At 41.5% G+C, this 24,900-nt stretch overlaps 1 protein-coding gene across 2 annotated transcripts in view; it reads left to right on the plus strand.

The window, feature by feature from the left end:
• Positions 1-24,900, plus strand: part of alk (ALK receptor tyrosine kinase) — a 320,126-nt gene that overhangs the window by 194,218 nt on the left and 101,008 nt on the right. For both annotated transcript variants that reach the window (XM_070980114.1, XM_070980115.1), the window contains exon 4: positions 6,958-7,162. In XM_070980114.1, coding sequence (XP_070836215.1) covers positions 6,958-7,162 — 205 coding nt within the window. The remainder of the gene's footprint in view (positions 1-6,957; positions 7,163-24,900) is intronic.

Genomic DNA, 24,900 nt, shown 5'->3' on the forward strand with positions numbered 1-24,900 from the left:
GAAACTGTGGGATAACGAGAATATGGTTCATTATAGCCAGGATAATTAGCAGAGGATGGTGGCCTGTGTGGCATGTGAGGTGGTGGAGGTTTATATTGGAGTTTAATTGCGCAGTATAATGCATTAGTGTCATTTAGCCAGATACTGACTTCTCGGCCTGAACTTATCGAAAGGGGAAACACTTCTATTCAGACATCTCATTAAATACTGGTGGCACAAATTCAGTAAATATGAAGTGGACATCAAGGTGGAACACAGACATGACATTGCACCAAGCTTAAACACCCCTTGTTTTGGTCTCTCATGTGAAACAACCCCTCTTGAGTCCCACTGTGACTCAGGAGGGCAGCAGGTCGCCCACGAATCTCTGGGTCAGCCATTTGATCTCGGCTTCTCCTGTCCATATGTCGAGGTGTCCTTTAGCAAGGCACTGAACCCTGAATTGCTGGTAGCTCCATCACCACCACTGTACGAGTGTGTGTGTGTGAATGAGAGGCAAATTGTAAAGCACTTTGTCCAGTACGTTAAAAGAGCAGAGTGTAAGTGCAATCCATTTGCCATTCTGTGTGCTCGTGGTGTTTAGTTTTGTAACATACATAATATTAACACTGAAAATGAGCACTTTCAAATTTGAAAACCAACTCTTATTCATAGTTACTGAATTTATCACAATCCAGTCACGTTTTTCTCTGCTTGTAATGAAGTCACAAAGTCTACACAGAGCCAGCTTGTGTAGTTCACATATTTTGGCTGGTAAAACAAATGCCTGGTAGATAAAATAGCTTCTATTGGCCGGTTCCCTTGGTGGATGAGCAAAAACTTTCCTTCTGAACACTGAGTTGAAAAGAGGTTGCTTTAGGATAGTTAACAATAGATATTTTGTTCTTTGGAGTGCTGACATTTTATTATTATGCATGGGTTTTGTAGGTTGGGGAGGTGGACTCGTGCCCTCATTATACACTCGCTCCTGAGTCAAGCACAGCAACAGCTTCATTTTTTTATTTTTTATTCCAGAAAGCACCCTGATGAACTTTGGTGCTTGTGCCCTCTACTCTCCTGCTCTGCAGTAATGCTGTTGCTGTTAGAATCAAGGTCTTTTTGTAAATGCGCAGCGTTTCTGCAATGACACCAGATCTTCAGCTGTTGACTGACAACAACAACAAAAAAAAACAATAAATCAATCAAACTGGTGATCCTAATGTGGCTGAGCGCCTTGGAATTAGAAAAACACGCCAGCAGAGATTTCTAAAATGAACGTGATTTGCACATTTGGGGGAGTTCCTGAGACACATGACACCATAACTTCAGTTTGATTGGGTAATCTTAAAAGAGTGAAGACATCTCTCATCTAGAATCAAATGTTTGAACAGGTTAAAGAAGGCAAACTCAATGCAGAGAGCTGAAAACCTCACTGCTTCATCTGCCACATCCACATCTTCTTGACACTTCAATGTGTAATGATACAAGAAAAATTAGGAAAACAAACCTTGTGACAAATCAGCAGCCATGGGAAGAGCGAAGCTATGAAGAAGCAACAAATATATTTACTTCTCTAGTAACGCAGCACTGTACAATTAAATGTGTCTGAAAAACACATTTAATTGGCTACATTAGTCTGAATAAGTGTTTTCAGCATCACTGATATATTCTATATTCTTCAACTTGAACAAAGGCTGTAAATTAAGGCTCATCATCATGTCTTCACATTAAATGTTTGTGTCATGTCAGATGGGCAATGAGGCCACATTCAAATGCACATGCAATTCTTTAGCAAACAATATTCACTTGCATATCATCTACATTAATTCACAAGGTGGTGGAGACCAGAGCCCTGTACAAACTCTCCTTCTCTACTGTAGCACAACAAATTCCCACAATAAAATGTTCAATTTTTAAAACTAAGCACAACACAAAGTAAAAAAAATGTGCCATGTGGATGACAGTTTATTTGCCTCTTCACTGCAAAGCAGCTTAGAGTGAGTCAGCTGGGCCACACTGTCTGGGGTTATTTCTTTTTTGACATTATCTAACATTGTTCAGTAATTATGCACAATTTGCTCGCGCTTCTTTAAATGCTAATTGAATGATTGGCACTGCGGTGAGAGGTCACGAAAACAAGAACAGCTTGTCTTTGCCACCTGCCATTCTGCTCATTCGTTTAACCAGTGTTGTGCTTGAACGTGTTCATTGAGCGATAGTTCATGAACTCGTTCATATTTTGGGCGAACGTGAACTGAACGTGCTGTATCACTGCCTGATGAACGTTACTGTGAACTCGTTCATTCTGGTGTTTGTGAAGGGCACGCTCTCTCAGTTTAACTTCGTTCAATAGGGTGCCAGATTTCTATAGAAATATGAAAACCCGGCTGAAACACACCATAAACCAGCCTTAATATGTAGCGGAAATAACATTTAACTGGTAACACCAGCCACGAGTGTCGCATCGCCGCATGCGTCATCTAAACAAAAAGCAGCATGTAGGCAACAAAGCAGCAAGGAGGCGTCGTATGATCATTTAAATGAGTTTCAAGGTTGGTGAGGATGGGAAAAATCTTACATTTCTGTGCAAACAAACTTCTGTGCAAATCTGCACTTCAGTCACATGTGGTGAAAGCTGCAGCTGCTACTAGTGTGGACTGAATGGACAGCAGCAAAGCGTTAAAGCAACAACGGGGAAATGCTGCCCCCTCAATGCTAATGTGAACCCTGGTTTTAGGATCCAAAACTGGATTTTGTAAAATAAGAGTTTGCAGCAACATATGAAAAAAAAAAAAAAAAAACTATGAACTAGTTAATTTTTTGAACAGGAACTTAATTCAAAATGTTGAATTATGAACTATGAACTGAACTAGTTCATTTTAAAATTTGTGAACTGAACTTTGAACTAGTTCATGTAGAAAGTAAACTTTCCCAACACTGGGCTTAACAGTCCAAAAATCTGAAGGAGGTATATCACTCTGCATGGTATGCATGGCTGATTAACCCGAACACCCCAGACGCAGTCTGATGAGACACTGAAGCACAAGGCCTATACGCTACAACCACAGTGCAGAAGGGGACACTCAGCTTACTCACAACTATGAACTACTACTTGAACTTGAGAGGCTTTAACTGGCACATACCCATGTCAAATACTAATTTTTCAAGGATTGATTTTACATCAGTCTTCCATGGGCAAACTGCACCATTAGTAAGGGACGGCTCCTGCAGCTACATGGTCACTGGCTTTGAAAATAATAAGAGGCAAAGTGGTTTGTCACACTGACGCATTCCTTGATTCTTATTGACACAGTGGGATGAGGTCATGTCTTTCAAATATTGTCATTGTTTCGTATATCGGTTTGGTGTTTCAGTGAACTGCCCAAAGGACCAAAAAGAATTGATTCCACTAAACCATTATCTTGATTCTGCTTCTGTTACTTCTTCTGTCCCAGCATTGAAATACAGTCTATATACACAATACAATAGTACAATAGTATAAAAACTGCAAAATAGCAATTCTAATGATTACAAAGTTCTTCTTTTTCACCATAAAAACATCCCTTTAAAACAGATTTAAAGCAGCCACCAATGATATTTTTATAATAGCAATGCATCGCAAAACAATGTTAAAACAATGTGACAGTGTGAAAAGGGTCGCAGAGAGTTATCATCCCAATCTGGAGTTGCTCTCGGCTTTATGGAGCTTTATAGTAAGTCTCAGCTCATTGTTTAGCTGTCTGGCTGCAGTTTTACTGTTTTGGGGGGTTTTTTTGTTGTTGTTGTTCTTTTTTTTTTTTTTGGCAGGCAGACAGGCAGCTGTTTTTCAGCATAAAAGCTCTAACAGCCTACAGTGCACTCTACCTGCTCAGCACCAAACGGCCAGCAGCCACACTTAGTGACTAGCTGGTGAACATCGTGGAGCATTTAACCGTTAAAGAGCCACATATTTCCCTCAGGAGTCGGTGGAGACCAAAAAGTGCTCACAAACACACAACACAAACACAGCTCTGAATGAATGATAATGTTTCTCTGTAAGTGCTCGATGTGTAAATAACAAGGTTGACATATCAACTTAACAGGCGATGAAATGTCAATGTCGTGTTCACAAATGGTTTCCGCCGCCCCCAAATGGACCCCTAAAGAAAATCAGTAACTGCTGGTTTCAAATCTCAGTGGGAGAAAATCATTTTGAAGAAGGAATCACAAGAAGGCTGTTAATGAGCATGCTGAGCATACTTTCACGCCATCTCTCTGCAGTAGAAGCTGTCACTATGTTGTGCCAGTGAATGGGTTACAAATTAAAATGTGAGCCTGTCAAACTGGTGGGACCCTAAAATGCTTGTGCTGGCCCTGGGTAAATGCATTATGCTATAAGAGGATTTTGCAGAGAATACAATTTGAATGGTTTGTTTTCTTCTGTCTCTCAGGCCTTTAGCTGCAGTTTTACTACTGAGGGAATGCTGCTCTCACCAACAGTTGGGCTGATTTGGTATGCTGCTTCGACAAGAGGCTCAGCTGATTGAATCTGTACCCGCACAGAGAGCGAGAAAAGCCTTTACCAGCTCAATTCAATGACACAGAATACAACTCTCACTTTGGATTGAAATGTTTCTGCTTCTGCTCTTTTGGGCGCATCTTTTTCCTGAGAGGGGTAATAATCAAATGACATTTTAGAAACACTGTTGATTATGCTAAGTGTAAAATTCACAGATAAATGAGAAACCGCCTCCAGCAGAGTCCATGAACTGCAGCGAAAGAAGGCCTGGGGTGGGTTACAAGAGAAAGGAAAACCCATGTCATGTCATTTCTTTAGTAAACATCTGTAAGGAACTGTATCCTTCCTGTAGACTTTTAAGCTTTGGTCTTTAAAATGAAACAGGACGGATTATTGAACGGACTCACTTCAGATGTCATTTAAGACAACGCTGAAGGAAACCGCTATAAAGACAGGTGTCATCAGGAATTTACATCTCTTGTATCATACTGTTTTTTTATGTTATTTTTTGATGCACAGCTAATTTCAATATAAGCTGTTGAGTGATCGCCTCTGTCTTCACTGCTTAAGATCCAATCAATGATCATGTTGCACGATGCAGATTGGGGCAGACAGTCGGTTGAACCAGGCCTTGTGATGCAGCAAATGAGGGCATCAAGCTCCGTTAGGCAGCTGTATTCACAGGTGAAGCCAAGGCAGAAATCTGCTAATGGAATTACTGTCTTTCTTTCGCTGTTTGCCATTAGAATTTGTAGCCTGCCAATAATTTCTCTCAAGCAGGTATTTCTACATCTTATTTGGACTAGGAAACAAGACTTAATAGGTTCCTGCCTTCAGGCCCAAATCCCTTCCAGGCTGAGTCTTAAAACCTTTATATCAAATCACTGCTGGGCGTGTAGAAAATGTGTGCGGTTCACATTGCCTGCAAACTTCTTGTAAGCGCTTGGGCTCTCCTTGCCAAATTGTCTGGACCCTCTGTGTAAGGAGCATGCAAATGTGGAGGGAGGGAGAGCAAATGAGGCTTAACTGGAGCACTCCAATTCGAAGGCCTTCAAATTGACTAGTTTTTCAGCAACCTCGGGGGATAGGGGAAAGCACTGTATATCAGGGAAGGATAAAAGGAGGGAGTGAAAGTTTTTGAAGGTGTGAGTACAGATGCAGACTAATGGCTTGAGATCCTCCTGCCCATATCTATAATGAAGTCCTCTGTTGACTTAATTTCAAATTGACTGCCAAATTCACTTGTCTTGATTTTTACCCTTTTAAAGCTGCAAGTCAGTTAAGAAACATAAGAAATAATGCTGCTGAATTAAATCACTTTACACAAACAGGCTGCCGCATGCATAATTAGTTATATAGTTTACAGATAGATACATGCAACCATATGCAATACATCATACATCTATACAGTGACACTGATCGCTGTTATTCAAGGCTGATTAGAGACCGAGATTAAGTATGTTGTGTTCTCACCATGCCAACTTCAGCAGTTGTGTCCTCCCTCCATCTGACAGGTACCAACATACAAACTGCACACACAACTAATAGCAAAAGGCTGTTTGAGTGCAACGGCTGACAAACACAAGGAGACATGAGCGTGCCGCTTAGAGAAGTACACTTTGATTCAATGTGACCCTTGGGAAGCTGGTATTGCCATTATCCAGAGGCGAGAGTGCAGCATCTAAAAGAGAAAAAAAGAACCACATCAGCCCCGTGTTTCCCAATCTTTCCAGATTTATTTCTACAACTGCAGGAGTCGGGAGCACACCTCATGGCCCCCGACTCTGGCAAACAAAATAAACAGCGACATCAGGGCAAGCTCTTTAATGGTTCCTGAGACTGATAGGGGAAAAAAATTATTTATTCCGCAAGATTTTTTTTCTTTGCATTTTTTTAGCTTCCCCTCATCAACACTACTTTTCTTAAGTGAAGCATATTAAAAATGGATTTTCATCCTTTCAAGTTGAGATTCTTTGTGCCACCCCACCACACGCACACACTCACAAACACACACAGACACACAACTTTCAGCTTCTGATGAACTTCCTGCTTGAATGAGTTCAATAGGTTTGAAAGAGAAATGGGACTTCATATCAAAGCTGAAAAAAAAAACTGCTTTGATTTTTCACCCGCTACCCGCTCTTTTTTTTTTTTTTTTTGCGCAAGGGATGTCATCGACTGCTCTTTTTCAAAGCAGCTTTATTTTGTGCATTTTCATCAAGCACTACTCTCAGCCATTGCCTCAAAACTATTTTAAACCATAGCCCATCACTCATCTGGATTCTGTCCATACTGTAACAGCACATCATGTTCGTGAGATTGGAATCTCTCCTCATTTTCACGCTTTCTTGCTGCGACTGATCTGTGTTTAGCAAAATCAATCAGTCTCTGACCCGCTGTCCTTCTGTGTTTCTTACTACCACATGCTATTTGTGGCGCTGCTTTGTTCTCTACAGCTCTTTGTTTTTCTCCCCCTCCAGGTCAGTTCCTCTGGGTGAACAGTTCAGCCTTTGGGGGCCCCTGGGTGCTGAGTCCTTGGCTGCGAGGGAGCCAGGGTCCCTGTAGCCTGGACATGGCTGTGTTCCTCCACCCCAAGCAAAGTGGGCAATACACTATATGGCTCATAGAGCGAGACAAACATCCGCTCGCCCTCTTCTCCACTGATACGCTGCCACGCATCACAGGGTAAGCACTTGTTTTCTAAATCTATAGTACACTACAAGAAAAGGAAACTGGTGATGTGAGTAAAGAGAATAAAGAAGTTGATGTCCCTCTCCACCCACGCTCTTAACCTGTAACTTCTCCCAACTTCTGCCAGCTGTGTTTATGGGATGTCATATGAAGCACCATGCTCAGGGCTATACTTGAATCATACAGACATGGCAGCCATTATTGTGAATCCTCTGTTCCTAGATCTGTGTACATGTGTTTCATTAAAGGCAGAAGGGGAAAAAAAACAGCTGAATCAAAGGGTGGCACCCTCATTGAAAGTCTTTTTATATGGAGATGGTGTAACGCAGAGAGAGAGCTGGCTGTGTGAGAAGAGAGGGAAGGTTGTTTAGAATACGTGCATGCAGCAGCTGGCCACTGATCAGCGATGATTGCATTCATATAGCTTTCCGATGCTCCAGTAACACCAGGTCTGCGCTCTGGTCATTGTGGCTTTTCAGTGAAGGCTCTGCAGAGATCTGTGCCTCACACTGTGGGTGACAAAGGATGATACTCAGTTCAAAAGCTTCTCACTCATACGCTTCATATGTGTTGTCCTAACCATGCGTTAACAGCCTTTGATATGTATAGATATGCATTTATGTTGAAAGAGCAAGTCTCAGTGTGCTGCTATGGACATGTGTCATGCTGCTTGTGTGTGTGTGTGTGTGTGTGTGTGTGTGTGTGTGTGTGTGTGTGTGTGTGTGTGTGTGTGTGTGTGTGTGTGTGTGTGTGTGCGCGTGTGTGCGTGCGTGCGTGCGTGCGTGCGTGTGTGTGTGTGGAACATATGAATGCCTTCTACACATCTCCCCTCTCCCTGTCGAGTTGTTTGTGTGTGGGAGTGGATGCCCGCTAATGTTTGTTTGTGTGTGTGTGTTCTGTTTATGTGCACATTCACGCCAGTGTAAGACAGCATTGCAGGGATGCGCTCATTACATGTGTGACGGATTAGACTGTGCGTTTGTGCGCTCTGATTTGTAGTCAGAGGCTGCCATCCACCCACGCCATCTCCGCCATTTGGAGACTCGCTCAGCCAAACTGCCCACATTTCTATTCCGACGGGAGGACACTCATATCACAAAAAGAGGGGGCAAAAACAAAAGCAAGAACAGCCACCCGCTGACATTGGAAGAGTCAGTCAGCCTACTAATTGCCAGCCCTTGCCTTTGAATTTCAATCGTGTGTTTTGACATGTTTGCTCGATTCAGCAGTCAGGACATTTAGCACAGGGTTATCCAAGAGGGAACAAAACATCATTTAACATTTAACACACACCCCTCGCTTGATGGTAGATTCAAACTTATCAGGCTTAATTTCATTCATTTTTACTTCAAATTTGTATTGAAATGTCTCACAAGTTGAAGCAGAGACAGCAGCAATGTCCACATAAAACAACATTCCAACTGGAGGAGGAACAACAAGGAGCTATTTGCAAGCTGCCCGTACAATCTTGTAGTCGTTAACATCCATTCTCTCTGTTGATGCTACTTATTGTAACAGTGACACTATCAAATGGAACTCACGAATAAATTAGGGGTGTCGCAGTAAATGCTGTTGCTCCTGTGACTGAAACACTGTTTTTTGCTGCTTTACCCAATACTTAATCAAGAAGCCTGATTATCTTTGAAACAAGTATCCAAGCTCTACAACAGCCATGGGCCACTGAGGGAGCGCTCCCTTTGAAAGCCCTGAAAGCTGCTCCGCTTCATGCATTGCATTAATGTTGCGTCACATCTGATGGAATTGTCCAAGCACAGTAAAATCTTTGAGATGCAATTCTCAATGGCTAATGCTCCTGGTCCTCCTGGTCCTTCTACAAGAGCTTTGTAAAAAAAAAAAAAAAAGCTGTTTTCTTTATGAAAAAATATCAGTTGAAAGAGATGGACAGTTTTAAAGTGACAAAAATATTGATATTATTATAACAGATGAAGGTTGTAACCTACTGTGCAAGTGAAGTGTGAATATACACCAGATACTACTTGCTCTGCTCTTCTTTCAAAACTAAAACATCAGCAGTCTGAGGAAGAATGTCACATTGACAGAATGCCAGTGGAGATAAGCTCAGGTTTGCTCCATTAAACATATTAATCATTCATTCATTTCAACCTGTCAAGCTAACAAGTCAAACTAGTTTACAAGTGATTTAAGTAACCAGTATTCCAAATGTTGCTGTTTAAAGTCCCCGTATGTTCAGGAGAATCTGTCCTCTCACCACGCTGCAGCTACAATTTTAGGGTTAGCCTTTCATTACGCCTTCCCTCAAACCACTGCCTCCGATTTCATCATACAGTGTGTAACTATTCCTGAGGGAAGCATATTTCGGACCTGAGAACATAGGCAGCAGAGGACTTAACTCATCAAACAGTGTCAGCTCTCGCACTGAATGTCAGCATCCCAAGTGTCCCTGTCAGCACTGAAAGACAGGACGAGAGAGGGGGAGGGCTGCGAGATGTGTGTGTTGGTCCAGCCTTTGCACATGCATATCACATCTCCCGTTTTGTGTAGCGTGACTGTATCTGGCAGTGGTAAATTTTCAGGGCAGCCTTGTTTTGTGAGCGAGGTGGCGGAAGCAGTCACAGGGTAATGCATTACACCGCTGCTACATTTCCTCACAGGTCTCTGTCTCGCCCTACTTTATGTGTTCTCATAATATTATCTCACACCTCATCCATTATGTGCATATCCACATGCAGCGACAGGATAGCGTGCAGTTCATATATTGTACGCTTAAGCATTCATTTGCTTTACATTAATCCTATATGCACCAAATGGCCTCAGTTGCAATGCGCATTAATGCAATTTTCATTGCAATGAGTATAGTTATCCGAACCACCTAGTCTGACAAAATGCACTCATGCAAGTGTTGGATGTCATTTAAAGCATGGCATCATCTTAAAACAGATTCATAGTTTGTGTAATGGGTGGAGGAAATTTTGACATACACAAGGAATATTAATTTAGCAAGTGATATATAATTCAATATTAGCTGTACTGTACATTCTCTCTTGCATAAGCCTGCATGTTAAAGTAGTACAGCCGCAGTGTATGAGAACATCACTTAAGCTTGAAAAGATATAAACTGAACATGATTTGAATGAATGTGCCAGGGTAAAAACGGTCGTCTTTTTTTAAAAATGTGTAATTACATGACGCAAAAAACAGCATAACAATAGATACAATGTGTATGTACTGAACATGGGCAATTAGAAGATTTCATTTTCACTCTTACAGTCATGATGAAAGTTTGCCTATACAAGCTACAATTTTATTTCAAACTGAAGCAGCTGTAATGCCTGGGAGATAAAAGAATTATTTTTGCCACTAACCTAGCCTAATTATTCAATTTACAGTTGCATAAATGAAATGAAAAAACAGCCTCATCTTATCCGTTTGTGTATTCGCAGTAGATACACTTAGCCAGTTGAGTAATTGCCAAATGCTGCATAACTGAGCCTCTGAATTAAAATAAAGGAATCAATATAAACTGTGTATTAGGCACTTAGAATGAGGAAAGATGCTTTTAACCCTTATTGGTTGCATGTCCAAGACCTATTTGTTATAATACGATAAACACATGGTCAGCAATACAATTAGTTTATGGCGACATGTGATGAAGTGCTTCCATGGGTGCAAACCAGATGAAGGTCATTATTTGATTATTCCATCAGAAATTTGTCCTTTCCATTTTGGTGCTTTTGCAATTACAGTAACAATATAATAAACTAGCTGCTCTCTGAAGTAGACTCAGGTCCAACATTCATCTTGAGTTTGTTCAATAAATATGTTTTTGTGAACCACTTTAGTAAAAAATACATACATTCTATTTAAAGCATTTTTTCCTCTCAAGCTGCTGAGTTTTGTATTAGGTATCATCTTTAGCATTAACTCACCGCAGCTGTTCACATCTTTAGTGTAAATACTACTTTAATTATGCCACAGGACCATCTCCTTGAGATGGAATAGGTTTTATGCAATGATCCAAGTGGCACTTTATATTTCCTCCCAGCACTATTTCTTCTGATACCACATGGTAAAAATCCTGTGTGATTCATCCACCCAGCACAGGGCATTGTTTTGTGGGTTCTTCAATGAGAGAAGGCAAACTAGAGTAAGAGAGATGGTTCACCTCAAGGCCCTTTGATAGACAAAGCGGTGCATTCATCCCTGACGATCCTTTACAACTCCTCCAGTTTGTGCTCGCTTGAGCTGACCTCCACTTCTTGGACCGTGGTCACCACAGAGCCAGGGCTGATGGGATCCTTATAGATGTGGAACTGGGAGCGCTGCCAGTAGCAAGGCTGCGATTGCTTGAAGAGACGAAGGCAGCTTAGAACAGTTTTTTTTTTTTTTCTGCCCGTGGTGTTGCTCATAACGTCTCAAGGACTGGGAGGGAGCCATTATGTGCCGATGTGATATGCTGGCAGACAGGAGCCATTGCGACCTCAAGCTCCGCAGATTTTTATTCCACCCAAAGCTCAGATGCTTTTCTGAGAACGTTCCTCAGCCCAAGCTTCAAGGGCTTTTCTGTTCTCGAACTAAAAACTGGATTGTCTGCGCTATAGGCTTAATCAGACAGCATATGCAGTAACCTGTTAAACCTACATACACTAGAATGAGCTAGAGGTTTAGGAGTTTGAAAATTAGGTTTTACATCCACATGTGATTTCTTTTTTCTTGCATTTTAGGCCTTTGAGAGTGTGTGGTGTGGTTCTCAGTTGGTTTGCACACTAGCATTGTATATACTCATATGATTCATAGGCAATTCTAACAACAACCACTATGCTGCTATGCAGAAAGGCTGTTTTGTTTCAGTAGTCGTCTTAATTAAATTAAAATAAATTTACCCACAATGCCTGAAATGCGGTTTGCCGCATTATCAAATATTATCATATCTGTCTTTTTTCTCTCTGTATTTAAGTGAGCCTTAATGATTAATTAGTACTTTGTGATGTGAACTGTAACAGACAGAGACACAAACACCATGAAAGTTTTCCCCCCTGCCAAAGCAGAGCACAGAGGAGAAGCCGTGCATGGTGGCTGACTACGCAGGCGCACAGGCTAAGAGGGAATCTAAGGGGAAACGTTTATATTTCTTGACATACTCTCCATCTCTGCCTTTCTGCGGCTCCCCGGTCGCCTTCTTTGCTATTTTGTCGTTTCAAATGTAAATGAGAATCGTTATTGCATCGACCACCACTGCCACGCCACTGTTCTCGCTGCCTTTTATAGCAGTTTCCAGAGAAAAGAGGCAGCTGCATTATTTTCACTTGCTAATACATTCTCCTTCTCTGAGCTTGCTATTTTTCCACATTAGTCAAGGTTCCACATAAACCCTTTTAGGTACATTGACCCGGGAAAGAGAACACACACAGAAAAACAATAACAAAAATTCAACTTATTCTTATATTTGTGAAACATTCGAGCAGTCAGGAAGGCTGAGCGGGAACTGACCACTTCTGCAGCAGTGTCCTCCTGCTTCAGTTCCCGTCTACGACATCCAGCTATGCTGTCATTTCTAAGAGTCCTTTGGAAAACATCCATGACTACAGGACAAAACTTTAGGAAAACAAAACAATACCAAGTGTTTACATCACGTACACCACAAAATAGATCAGAGATTCTATACATTTGACATTAAAATCGGATTATGCTGCACGTAATCACACACAGCTGCATCTCAAACACTGTGTGAGCTATTTTCTGCCTCTTTATCTCATTTGGCCCCCCTGTGATACACACACACACACACACACACACACACACACACACACACACACACACACACACACACACACATTTTTCTGTTTCTCAACAAAATATTATTACTGCATCTCTGTAGTGTTTTGGTGACAGCTCCCGATGGGACTTCATAAAGAGCTCCAGAAATGAAACATTTGAGCCTCATATAGGCACTTGTGGAGAAAAAAAACCTGCCTATCAACAGATGAGTTATATCTTGTCATCCTCAGCTTGCATACTCCACAATCCTCTCCCTCTCATGCACACACTCTTTATCTTTTCCCTTTTCTTCTCCACAGACAGGTTACATAAGGTAGCATGGTTTTTATTCCCACCCTTCCCCCTGTGTTCATAGGCCTTCCTTCTTATCTAAGAACCTCTAATCATATTTCCCCAAAGTTGCATTGTACATCCCTGACAGCTGAAGTTTTACACAAGAGCAGAGGAAGGTGAAATTTGGGAAAAGCAAGAGTGGCCTAGTTTTTATGACAAGACTGAATTTAAATTCTAACCTATGGCAAATGCACTAGGAACTTTCAAGCCCAGCCATTGAAAGCTTTGCTCCTAATTCACAAAAGCCTTTCACTGTGATGCACATTTTGCATCAAAGCAAATGCGCAGATAGAGATAGTTATTAGCCCTGTTTCCCCTCATCACCCTCACCCACTGCGGTATGAAGAGCACGTCTCTCAGACGATGGTGACGACCGTATTTAAAAAAGAGGAAATTAAATATCAATAAATCATTCATTTGGAGAAACTGCTGTAATTACTGTTAACAAAGCTACTGGCAAAGGACTGAATTTCACATTTGGTGCATTTCACCAGAAGTATTTGTTACAGCACAAAGGTCGAAAGTATTTTAAGCACAAGACAGAAGGTGTAACAAAAGTATTTCCACGCAGACTTTAGAGTGAGACAGTGAAGCTGGGACAGATTTAATGAATAGTGTAAGCGGCTGAAAATGCTTTAATCGTCCATTCTGTTTAGTGCAGTGTGCAGACAGGGCAGAATGAAACAAGAAGAGGACCCACTGCGCGAACAGATGGAGCGTTTTTTTGGGTCCGATTTGCTGCCACACCCCTTTGTTAAGAGACACACAGCGTAAAGGAGGAAGTGTGACAGTGATTTCTCACATTTAAATATAAAACACAAGAGCGAGTACTTTTATCAGTAACCGCAAAGTTTTTATTCCCAATTTGAGATGCTGAGTGATTTCACTGGAGATCCTCTTGTGTCTTTTTATGTGTTTTCCAATCCCACAGCAGGATAGTTGTCAGCTTTTTAGAGCTTTATGTAGCGAGCTGTACTTTGGCTAAGTCAAATAACATTTATTACCCTCTCTAAAATAAATACAGGCCAGGAATAGGCAGCCATGTGTCACAGAGAGCTGATCAGTGGAATCACCTGGTGTAGATTTGTTTGGAATAATACCTGCAAACTATAATAAAACTCAATATGTGCTTCCTCATTTTCAGACGGTGCTCATCTCCTCACCTCATCACATGATCACCAAGTCAAATAATTAGCATTCGTCATGAACATGACTGCCTGTACCAGAATTTAATGATATTTCTGTCTGGACCAAAGTGGATGACTGATGTTATATTCATATGGAAGCAAAGTTTCTATTCATTCATCATTGTGCAGCTTCAGCAAACAGAGGTGAAGTGGATGATGAATCTGACAGAAACTATATTTTAATAACTAACAAATAACTGACAAACGGCATTGTAGCCTTCAGTCTGGAGACGTGAGGGACATTTGTCAATATTCCAGCACTGCATGTAAATGTAACGTTTCGACGTTCTTTGACAATCACTTAATGTCCAGCATTTTAAAGGCATTTTGGAGGAGAAATACTGATTAGTTTATCTGTGGCTTCTAGGCATCTCACCGCCAGACAGCCATTACTAAGTGTCAAACTGAAGGGGTATTTCACTGGAAATGCAAAACTCAATACAAGTGTATTGAAATCTCCCTGCAGCCGTAATGCAGGTGCCATGAATCTGGGCATTCATCCCAGTGTAAATTCTCAAAAACACAAAGGTAAATATATAATCGAAATATTGGATTCTTTCCAATGGTAGATTAAATAGCAGGGATGCACCTGTACCACTTTTCTCAAACCAAGTACAAGTACTTTCATCTGGGTGCTCGCTGTTACCGAGCACCAGTATGAGTTCTTAATAACACCATTGTAGTTTTAACATACTTAGTGCACACACACACACACACACACACACACACACACACACACACACACACACACACACACACACACAACACACACACACACACACACACATACGTATGGACCCGCTTTATCTCTGATGAAGTAGTGTCAGTGTCAATGGCGCATCTCTTGAGGGTTGCGGGTAAAGTTCCTGTCATTACTTTGATCCCATGATCCTCTTCTGTTTCTTTGGTCAAAAGTCTCTGAAGCTCAGTCACAGCAGGAGTCACATCTGATGCCAAAGCATCAGAGGAGTTCTCTTTTCAGGTTAACTCCTCAAACAGAGCCAGAGCAGACAGAGCCTTTTTTTCCAGAGGTGTCCACTGGCGAGCGGATAGATTGTCACCCAAATATTCCCAGAGTCCGCTTCGGCTCCATGAGAGACCAGTCCTAAGGTTTCTGTGATGTGGTGATGGCTGGGAATCTCATACCTTGACTGCAGTACACTGAGAAAATGTACTCAACAACCAACAGCAAGAGCATCACATAAAATTGTTGACATGCATCTGCGAGTAGATGCTCACTTTCTCTCAGATGAACCATGTCTCTGAGGCCAAATTGCTACATTAGGGTCAAATGAAACCACAGCTCTGTCAGTAGCTCAATGAGTTTGACCTGTTCAGAGAGGCAGTGTGACCCAGTCTTTGGGCCAGAGCAGACATAGAGATTGTAAGAGATGTTTGACTTTGGCATCCCATAATCTGCAGCTGTCCTCAGGCTGGCTTGCTGAAGATCAGTGATTGAATATTTCTCAGTAACCGTATAAATATATATTAATTGGACGTTATTATTTCTGCATTTGAAATGACCTGGTGTACTCTGCACAATTCTGTCTTCGCTGTTTTGTTTCCTTCGACAGCACAAACGCATGCACACAATTACATTGCTTCAAGCTACTCTTCTTCCAGTTATGCATTCAATCATTCATTCATTATCTATACAACATGGAGTACATACAAAGGAAAGACAATCAGCTGAGATAAATCTTCACGCACCGAAGCACAGCAGTGAAAACCAGCGTTCGTTCCCACTCGTGCCACACTGTGAAACAGGTTCGTTTTGGCTGGCAGCCAGAGAACAGATGTCCTGCACAACAGCCTGAACACCAGTAGGCCACCTTTAGCCTGAGCGCCCACATTGTCATACAGCGGGGGTGGGGGGGGGGGGGGGGGCGATAAAGAACTTCCACTCCTCTCATTGTCCTCTCCCTGGGCACTCTCTAAAATTGGTTACTCTGCTTCAGGATGAATGACCTGGCGTTCATAATTGCACAGGCCATTACAGTTCAGAGGACAGCAGGGGGGACAGGTTGATCAACCAAGTTTTTGTTTTGCAATTTAGAAAACGCTGCTTCCTGCAGCTGTCCATCGGGTGTCTGATTTCCAGGTTCGTTAGACCATTCCAGATGTATTACCGCCTCCAATCAGGCCATCCCCCAGTCGGTATTACCATCTGGTAGAATGGCAGTTTGCTTATTGAGGTGCCTCACAGGGCCGTGACTGGGGAGATGACAGCTCACTTTTCCAGAACCATGAAAACCTGCATTCACAGGATGAGACTGGGGTCCCAAGTGAAAGAGGTTTGCAGGGTATTCAGGTCACCCATCTAATCTAACTACAATAATGTAACAACATTAATGGTGTGTGTAGTGTTGGTTTTGATTTATATTGTCTGTGGCTTAAGAAGTCTACTGTATCTTATCAGATATAAATATGTCTCTCAACCACATGCTGTATAGAGCAAAGTTCACATCAGTTTATTAGTTTCATCTTGTGTTGCGCTGTTACATCCTTCCTAATGAGCAAAACAATGTCTTTGTTCAACTTCTACCACAGTTAAAAATAGAAAGGCAAAACTTGAGTCATTTCAAGTGTTGAAAACACAATCAAAACGTTGCTTTTCCTTGACTTTTCCAGGACCAATCTGTTGCCAAAATCTTGCAAATGAATAGCTTTGACATTAATTATCCCCTCCTGGTGACAGCCTCATGTCTTTTCTAGTATGTACAATTTAGTACAGAGAGCCTCTGAAAATATTAGATTTTCCTGGAAACCTTCCGCTCAAGTTAAGTTAATATTTTCGGCTAAATGTGGTCTGCTTGTTGTTGATGTCCCATGACCAAACTAAATGCACAGCTGTCACTGTTCACAGTTTAAGGATAATTCCATTGATGCTGTATTCTCGCGCCAACTCGTATCTGAAAGAGAAACAGATGGTCGTCATGGCCTCCTCTTCCTGAGGGTTACTTCCCCACGTGTAGTTGCCACTTGAGCTGCACTCACACATATGTTCATTATCTCCAAGCACTCAATTGCTCCTTCACTACATGGCCTGTAGCACCTATGCTGCCCACTCCTCTCCAGCAGCTGCAAACATGTGCATATAATGATGTCGGCTTTTGCGCTTGCATGTCAACCAAAAAAATGAATGTACATGAGTTAAACATAGTAATTGCTTGTTTGCCAAGTGAATTTGCATAAGATGAAAATAGAAACTGACCTCTTTTGATTGAGTGCCAGTATAGTAAACCACACACAAGGAGGTGTCTCTGGTAAAAACTAAATTGCAAGGATCCACAAGTCCAGTGGGTTATTTTAGGCCGTGAAGGGGCTTTTAGGTTAGCATGTATACAAGATCATGTTTGAGTTTGCTGCTGCCGCAGCAGTAGCTTCCTGTACAAGATTTTGAGCTTGCAAGTCAGGTAGCTGTTGTTGCTCTCTGAGGTGGTGCACCTCTGCTGCGACTGAGCGGTAGGGGTCCAGAGGTGTGTGCTCGGCTCTTGCCAAGATGATTAAGGAAACGGAGTCCACATTCAGAACTCTTGAAGTGCATTAGTGGGTTATGACTTGCCTCCAGAGAGCGTGTGTGTAGGCTGGACATCTGCCGGATTTACAGAGTTATCACAGTAAGCTTTCTGCTTGTCAGAGATAAATAGCAGCAAAAATGTCCAGTTAAGAAATATAATTTAAACCGTAACAAAGTACTTAAATAGAGTTACCCATCCACACCAGAGCATCAGCAGTGTATTTCTAGTTCTCTAATTCCAGATCCCTAAGTATATAAGAATTACTCAGCAAACAAAACAGCTCCAAAAAACCTCATTGCGGTTGAAATCCCAAATAGATTGTGCAGCCAGATGTAGTATAACGCCGGCAGTAACGAGCCAGTAGCTTGCTTAAGAAAGTAAAGCACCACAACTAAAAGAAGAGTACAGGTTATTTTTCATTCCTACTTGATTGGAGGTGTTTTATGTTTTTTTTTCTCTTGGCTAAACCCAGTAATTTTGATTAGTAAGCTATTGTATTATGTGGCTATTTTGACCGTACGGGTTACAGCTCACAGAGTGAAGTCAAACAGCTCCTTTGTAGTTTCTGTGAGGCGTCAGCTCAACAACATGGAAACCCTGCTGACAGCAAACAAAAGGTGAATGCGCCACAAAACAGCTATGTAGAGTAGCAATGCTGATGAGCGTCAACTGTATTTCTATTTCTGCATCAGAGAACGATGGCCATCATAATTTCACAGTCTGTATCATTTTTCCTCCTCTGGTCCGTGTCATGTAGGATATCAAAGGGTTAAAGGAATAAGCACAGTTGCAGTTGTTTCGAGCAGCGGATAACTGTTCGACCTGCTCAGTGAGCTACAAAAAAAACTAAATTGAGTAATATCAGGGATCTAAGATTGCCGTGTCCATTTGTGTGTAATGGAAGCTGAAGGGAAATATAGGTCACAGAGTGAGGACACGCAGTAACAGCAAAGTATTTTATATGCATATATGCAAAATATAAAAGCTATGAAAATAGATACAGTGCAGAAAGGCCTTATTGAAATGATTTGACAAAAGAATTAAAGAAAGCGATCCACTGCATACTTTAGTCATGACTGGTCAAGACAGGCAAGGCGATGGCAAGATTGGAAATTAATGAAAAATCAGGACTCTTCACTTATAATAATTTGCAAATGCCATATGAATGCCTTGCACTAGGCATATCAGTTTTAAACAGATGATACTCAGTCCTTTTCTAAGACAATGATTTCAGCAGCACTGTGTTTCCCACTTTGGACTTCATCCTTAATGAAACTAATTCTGTATCCGTGCACACTTGCTCAGTTTCCTGCCTTTGAACAAAGTGACGGGATCAAAGAGTCATCTAATCTGATATTCCAGCATCTGAGGTTATTGCAGTACATGCAAGTGAGCTAGACATCAGCCAAGGATGTCATTCATTTCTGCACCAGATTGGATCTGCACAAATGCATCAAGGTGATAAGTGTCAATTAATTATTCTTAGCATGAAGTAGTTTTTCTTTCAGCATGCTGATGACATGTCCTAGTTAGTGTGTAAATGGAATGACACAGTCTCTCACACAAAGAGAATAGATATCATTTGCTTATAACGTTCATTCAGTTGAACTCATTCATTATAGATGACATTTTGGGAAGATGGGCGGTAAAAGGGATGCGGGGAGGTACTGTAATAGCTTTCCTTATTTTCAGTGTGTCATTCTATTTCATGTGTAGCTTTGATGTCAGAAATGTAAGAATTTAACCTTGACTGAGAATGGGAAAATTGCTTTCCATAAAGACATCTGTCAAGCGATGCATCCAAAAAAGTTCAGACGCCGCATGAAAAATATGTAAAACACAATACGGTGCTATATATACTTCAGTTATTGTCTTCGCAGCACCAATGTCCCAGTTTCTCCAGAGGCCTCGCTATGGACAGTTTGCATCTAGAACTGCGAGTTAGGTTTGCTCAAGAACAGCTCTCATGTGCTCGCTTAGACATGAGAAGTGGGAGCATCTGTGCTGAAAATGATGCCACCAACTGAGAGCATGTTTCTCTCAAGGGTTGCTCGCTGCCTCTCAAGCCATGTAGACAAAATGACACATTGTACAAGCATGCAAGGGAAGATTGTGGCTGGGGCGTACACTTGAGGAGTACATCCTGTTTAAATATTTCACAAGGCACACGATCTGAGAGGGGACTTGTGATTATGAAACATGGTTTCAGAGCTGCTGGTATTCACAGAATCAAAGAAAAGAAGTTTGGGCAACTCATCATCGCAGGGGCTTCGCCACTTTAATGAGCCCAAATAAACCAGCAATCAGTCTTCTTTATTAGCTATTATTGTCCATGATGCACAGGCTGGTCATTTCCAGAGGGTGAAACTGTAGGTTGTATGCTAGAAAGGAGAGAAAGACCTATAACACTTCGCTGTCCTTGTATCTCCACAAAGTTGAAGCTTTTACATGTTAATAGGACAGTGTCTCTCTCTATAATAATAATAATGCCCCTCTGTAGTATATCATTTTAAATTGCTTCATTTTTTTCTCCCGCCATGGTCAGAGATAAAACAAGGGGATGCAATTACTGCCAGCTTCTAACTTCCAATAAATAAGTCCCCTAACAGTAGATAATGAATCCATGTTTAATTAGAAATGGTGATTGATAGAAACCATATAGTAAGTCTGTTGCTGCGAAACATTTCCTGCTGTATTTTTCCTTTTTTAATTTAAAGAATGAGGTTATTGGTTTCTGTTTCAACATGCCCTTGGGCTGTTGAGGTTGTTTATTATACAGCATACTGTAGAGGCTTGGCATAGGGAATTAGGGTGGATAGTCTTGTAGTTTTTGGCTTTGTGATTGAAGAATTGGCAGGCTGTTTGTTTACTTCCAGGCTCTCACATCGCTCACATAAGACAGATGTGACCTTTTTTCTATTGAGCCCAGTTGTTTATGGAAAAGAAACAGGTATGTGATAATAATACATTTAGCAATTCTACCATGTCACAGTGATAGGCTGCTAAAACATCTGCCCACACACGCATATAATTGCTTGGCGCTCAGTCTACAAGCAAATTGACATGGCTTTAGCGAGTGAACACGTTTTCTATTGGTCCCCTCAGATGTATTGATGCTGCTGTGGAATAAACATTTATGCTTCCAAGGTAAGCAGACCTTTTTCTCCAAAGTATTTTCTACAGTTTGAGCGCTTTAAAACTGCAGCTATTTTAATGAGTACTTGAAATCGACAATTGGAGACAAGACCCTGATACATAATAGCTCTTCAGTAATTAATAGCGTGCAAAAAATATCCAGCTGCTCCATTACAAGAATTAGCCTCAATCAGCTCTGAGCACTCAGAGTAACTCCTCTTAGACATGATAAGACATGGCATGGCTTGACTGTGTGAGCAGCAGAAACAGCATTTGGTTTTAGAGCAACGCATGCTGTGTCACTGTGACACATTCTCAGGCACAAGGCTGATAATAACACACAGGCATGGCAAGAAGAAACTAGACTCAGTTTGAGAGAGAAACCAGATGGAAGGAAGCCAGAATGAGGTGATGCAATCATGTGACATGCTACAGAGCTTTTAACCATTCTGCTTTTCTAATGCTGGAGTTATGTGTGGCCTGCAGCATGTAATGATGCACATATCAGTGCATGTCTTCGCATGGGAGGCACCACACAGCAAACATGGGGGTTGTTAGACAGAGCTACAGCAATGAATGAATGCTGCATCACCATGCAAACTGTCTCAGGACCTAGCAGTAATAATAACAACAAAATTCAACCCTGATTCCAAAAATGTTAGGATGCTGTGTAAAACATAGATGATAAAGTCCTTTTTGACATAGTGCAAAGACAATATATTTAATGTTTGACCTCATCAGCTTCATTGATTTTTTAAATATCTGCTTATTCTGAATTTCATGCAGCAACATGTTTCAAACATGTTGGGACGGGAGCAACTAAAGACTGGAAAAGTTTTGGACTGCTCCAAAAACAGCTGTTTGGAACATTCCACAGGTAAACAGGTTGACTGGTAACAGGTGATAGCATCATGATTGGGTATGAAAGGGGCATCCTGGAAAGGCTCAGTCGTTCACAAGCAAGGATGCCTCGCTCCATCCTTCACCACTTTGTGACCACGTGATTGTATAAAAGATGTTACTACATGGGCTCAGGAACACAAAGCCATCATCTGTGAACAGAGTTCATTTGCGGATGATTACATTCTTGATTTGCATCTCATTCAACATTCCAGTTTTTTTGGAATGGGCATTATAATCGCCAAACAACATAACAGAGTAACCCACGGAGAAGACAAAAGTGCATGTGCTGGAAACTTTTTTCAAAGCTGAGAGGGAAAATTTTTAGAGATGACAAAGTAGACACCTCCATCTGGGAGAACGCCCATCTTATTATTCAAAGAAGCACATCAGATAACATTAGTCAGAGAGAGCATCTTCAATCCCGAGTATTTTGAGAGTGCTAGAACAGGCACATTCATACAAAAAGCTGACTGATACCATGCTTCAGAAAAAGACCACAAAGTGCATTAGACTGCCCTGGTAGCTTTCATCAAAATGACAACCTTACCTTGTTTGCTAAATTTGCATTTGTGTTTGCAAAACGCTTCAGATCCAACGTGGCTGTCAAAAGTCTAGATGTCATCAGGCTTGGTGATTATTTAGCCAACTGTAATTTACTGCACTAAGTATGCTGCCATTCACTGAGTTATTTTTCATTGTAAGTTTTAAATCATTATTAGTGTCCTTTGTGATTTTATCAAGGTTTAATTGATGAGTAAAGACTTAGAATGATGACATGCTTTCATACAGTATTTATTGAAATATCCAGGATATATAATCATTCTGATAATGGAAAGAGCTTGCATTCTGCACTCCAACACCTCTTATATGTGTTCTGTCATCTTTGGCTTTAGCCAGAAGGCGCTCTACTGTGTCTCTGTAACATCAAGCTATATTTTATTTAACTTCCAGGCAGGAAGGTAGTGACAGCACATGATCCTTCTTGAAGATGGATCTTCATGGCAGAAGCTCAGCATTACATTTTTTTTTTTTTTTTTTGACATCCTGTGATTTCCTAACAGGAGTAAAGGGAATGGATGTAATTAAAGGTATAATGTATAATATGGCCACCTATCAAAGGTTGCTCTAAACAAATAGGGGGCATCTTAACACCAAATTACAAACCGCTGCTCACTGTACTCTTTGCTGTAGCTATCTTTGCCTTTAGCTACTAGCTGCCGTTAGCTAGTTAGCTCAGTTAGCCGTTCAGCTAGTGGTCCTAGTAGGTGTTGTCTGTGTTTATACTGTGACCAACGGAGCCAGGCTCAGCGGCCTTTCCGGATATATGAACCGACCACAACCTCCGAGACTGGAGGAGGCCATTTTGATGACAGGAAAATTGGCGCAAGATCAAGACTCTGACTCCAGGGAAGGTGAAAACACGGCAGGCAGACCTGGTCATTAGGGCCATGAACACAAAGGTGGTTTACCAGAAGCTAAAACCTTAGAGCATTTGTGGAACACAGTGGTTTTATGAGACAGGATGGGCCGGGACTAGCAGGTTAGCATGCTAACTTCAGTAATTCAGAACTGTTACTTCCTCTTGTTCTGTTGACAGTGTTCTTTTTTGAACATTTTGAACTAAAATTATCTTACACATTGTATCTTTAAGACAGATAATGATAATCAGGTTTGGCAGCCGCACGTCAGTACCTGCTTTCATGCTTGGCAGCCACCTAAATTGCTGTAGGAAGGAAGAGGAAGACAGATGAAGAAAAGATGAAGGGGTGCACTCAGGAGCACAGAGCGTGTTTCAGACCAAACCCTCATTCTCGCAAGACTCCCAGTCTGAGAGGGCCCTCCACTTATCTTCACTTCAGTCTTTTTCCTCCACCTTAACAACAAAGAACTTTCTCTCTCAGTGTCATTTCCCAATAATTACGGCAGCTTTCCAGAGCCAAGTGTTACATTATCACGTCACCCTTCAGCCTGGGGTCAAATGAACCATTAAGATTTCAGAGTGGAGAAAAATCATCCCACTTCTGTGTTTCTTTGATGTCGACTGCTCAATAAAACCAAACTGCCACATGAATGATGCTCCCAGACAGATGACGAAAGCGAGACTTCAAGGCCATCTGATGTCTGAACTCAGAGTTGGCCTCGAATATAAACCAGTCGGCTGATACCTTCTTACGACGCAAAGAATAGCTTCATTTAGTTTCTCTAGTGCAATTATAGATTTTACATTTGAGCAAGCGGCTATCATTTCCAGTTTCCATCTTTGTTTGGGTGAAGGAGCGAAGAAACATCTTGTGAGATGATTAAGTTGCTGCACAACAGAGGGAATATTTCTGCACAAGCAGGAAATATGAGTCCTTGAGGATTCTGGATTCAAAGGTCCTTTGAAAAACATGTCTGCTTTTTCACTTTTTTTTATTTTGGTGAAACCAGTGGCTTGTTTCTGTCTTTCCAGTGGCCCTTACATAAGCCTCCTCTCCCTGTCTGCTGTGTTGTCTCCTCAGTATCCTGTTGCCCTCCTCACCACAATTATGCACCCCCACTACGCACACTTTCAGACCTCCCCATGCATTCATGTTAACCTTCCATCACCTATCAGCCCCAGGGGCCCAGTTTAGTGCAGATGAAAGCATGGCAACTCCTTTGATAGCACAATTTATTACATGAATTCCCCCTGATAACTACAGGGAAAGGTGTGGAGGAAACAAGAACGCGTTCACCTTGTTAAATCGGAACATATATCACCCACTGTCAATGCTGAACTCAATTTTCTCTGTGTTTGTGTACTGGCTGCTGTTAGCCAATAACCTCTCCTACAACAGCTGGTTTTACTTGCTCTGTCAAATCAGATGAAATGCAGTAACAAAGTAGGTATATGAAATAATTTATGAGGAGAGAG

Source organism: Chaetodon trifascialis, chromosome 14 (assembly GCF_039877785.1).
Source record: "Chaetodon trifascialis isolate fChaTrf1 chromosome 14, fChaTrf1.hap1, whole genome shotgun sequence".
Taxonomy (NCBI): domain Eukaryota; kingdom Metazoa; phylum Chordata; class Actinopteri; order Chaetodontiformes; family Chaetodontidae; genus Chaetodon; species Chaetodon trifascialis.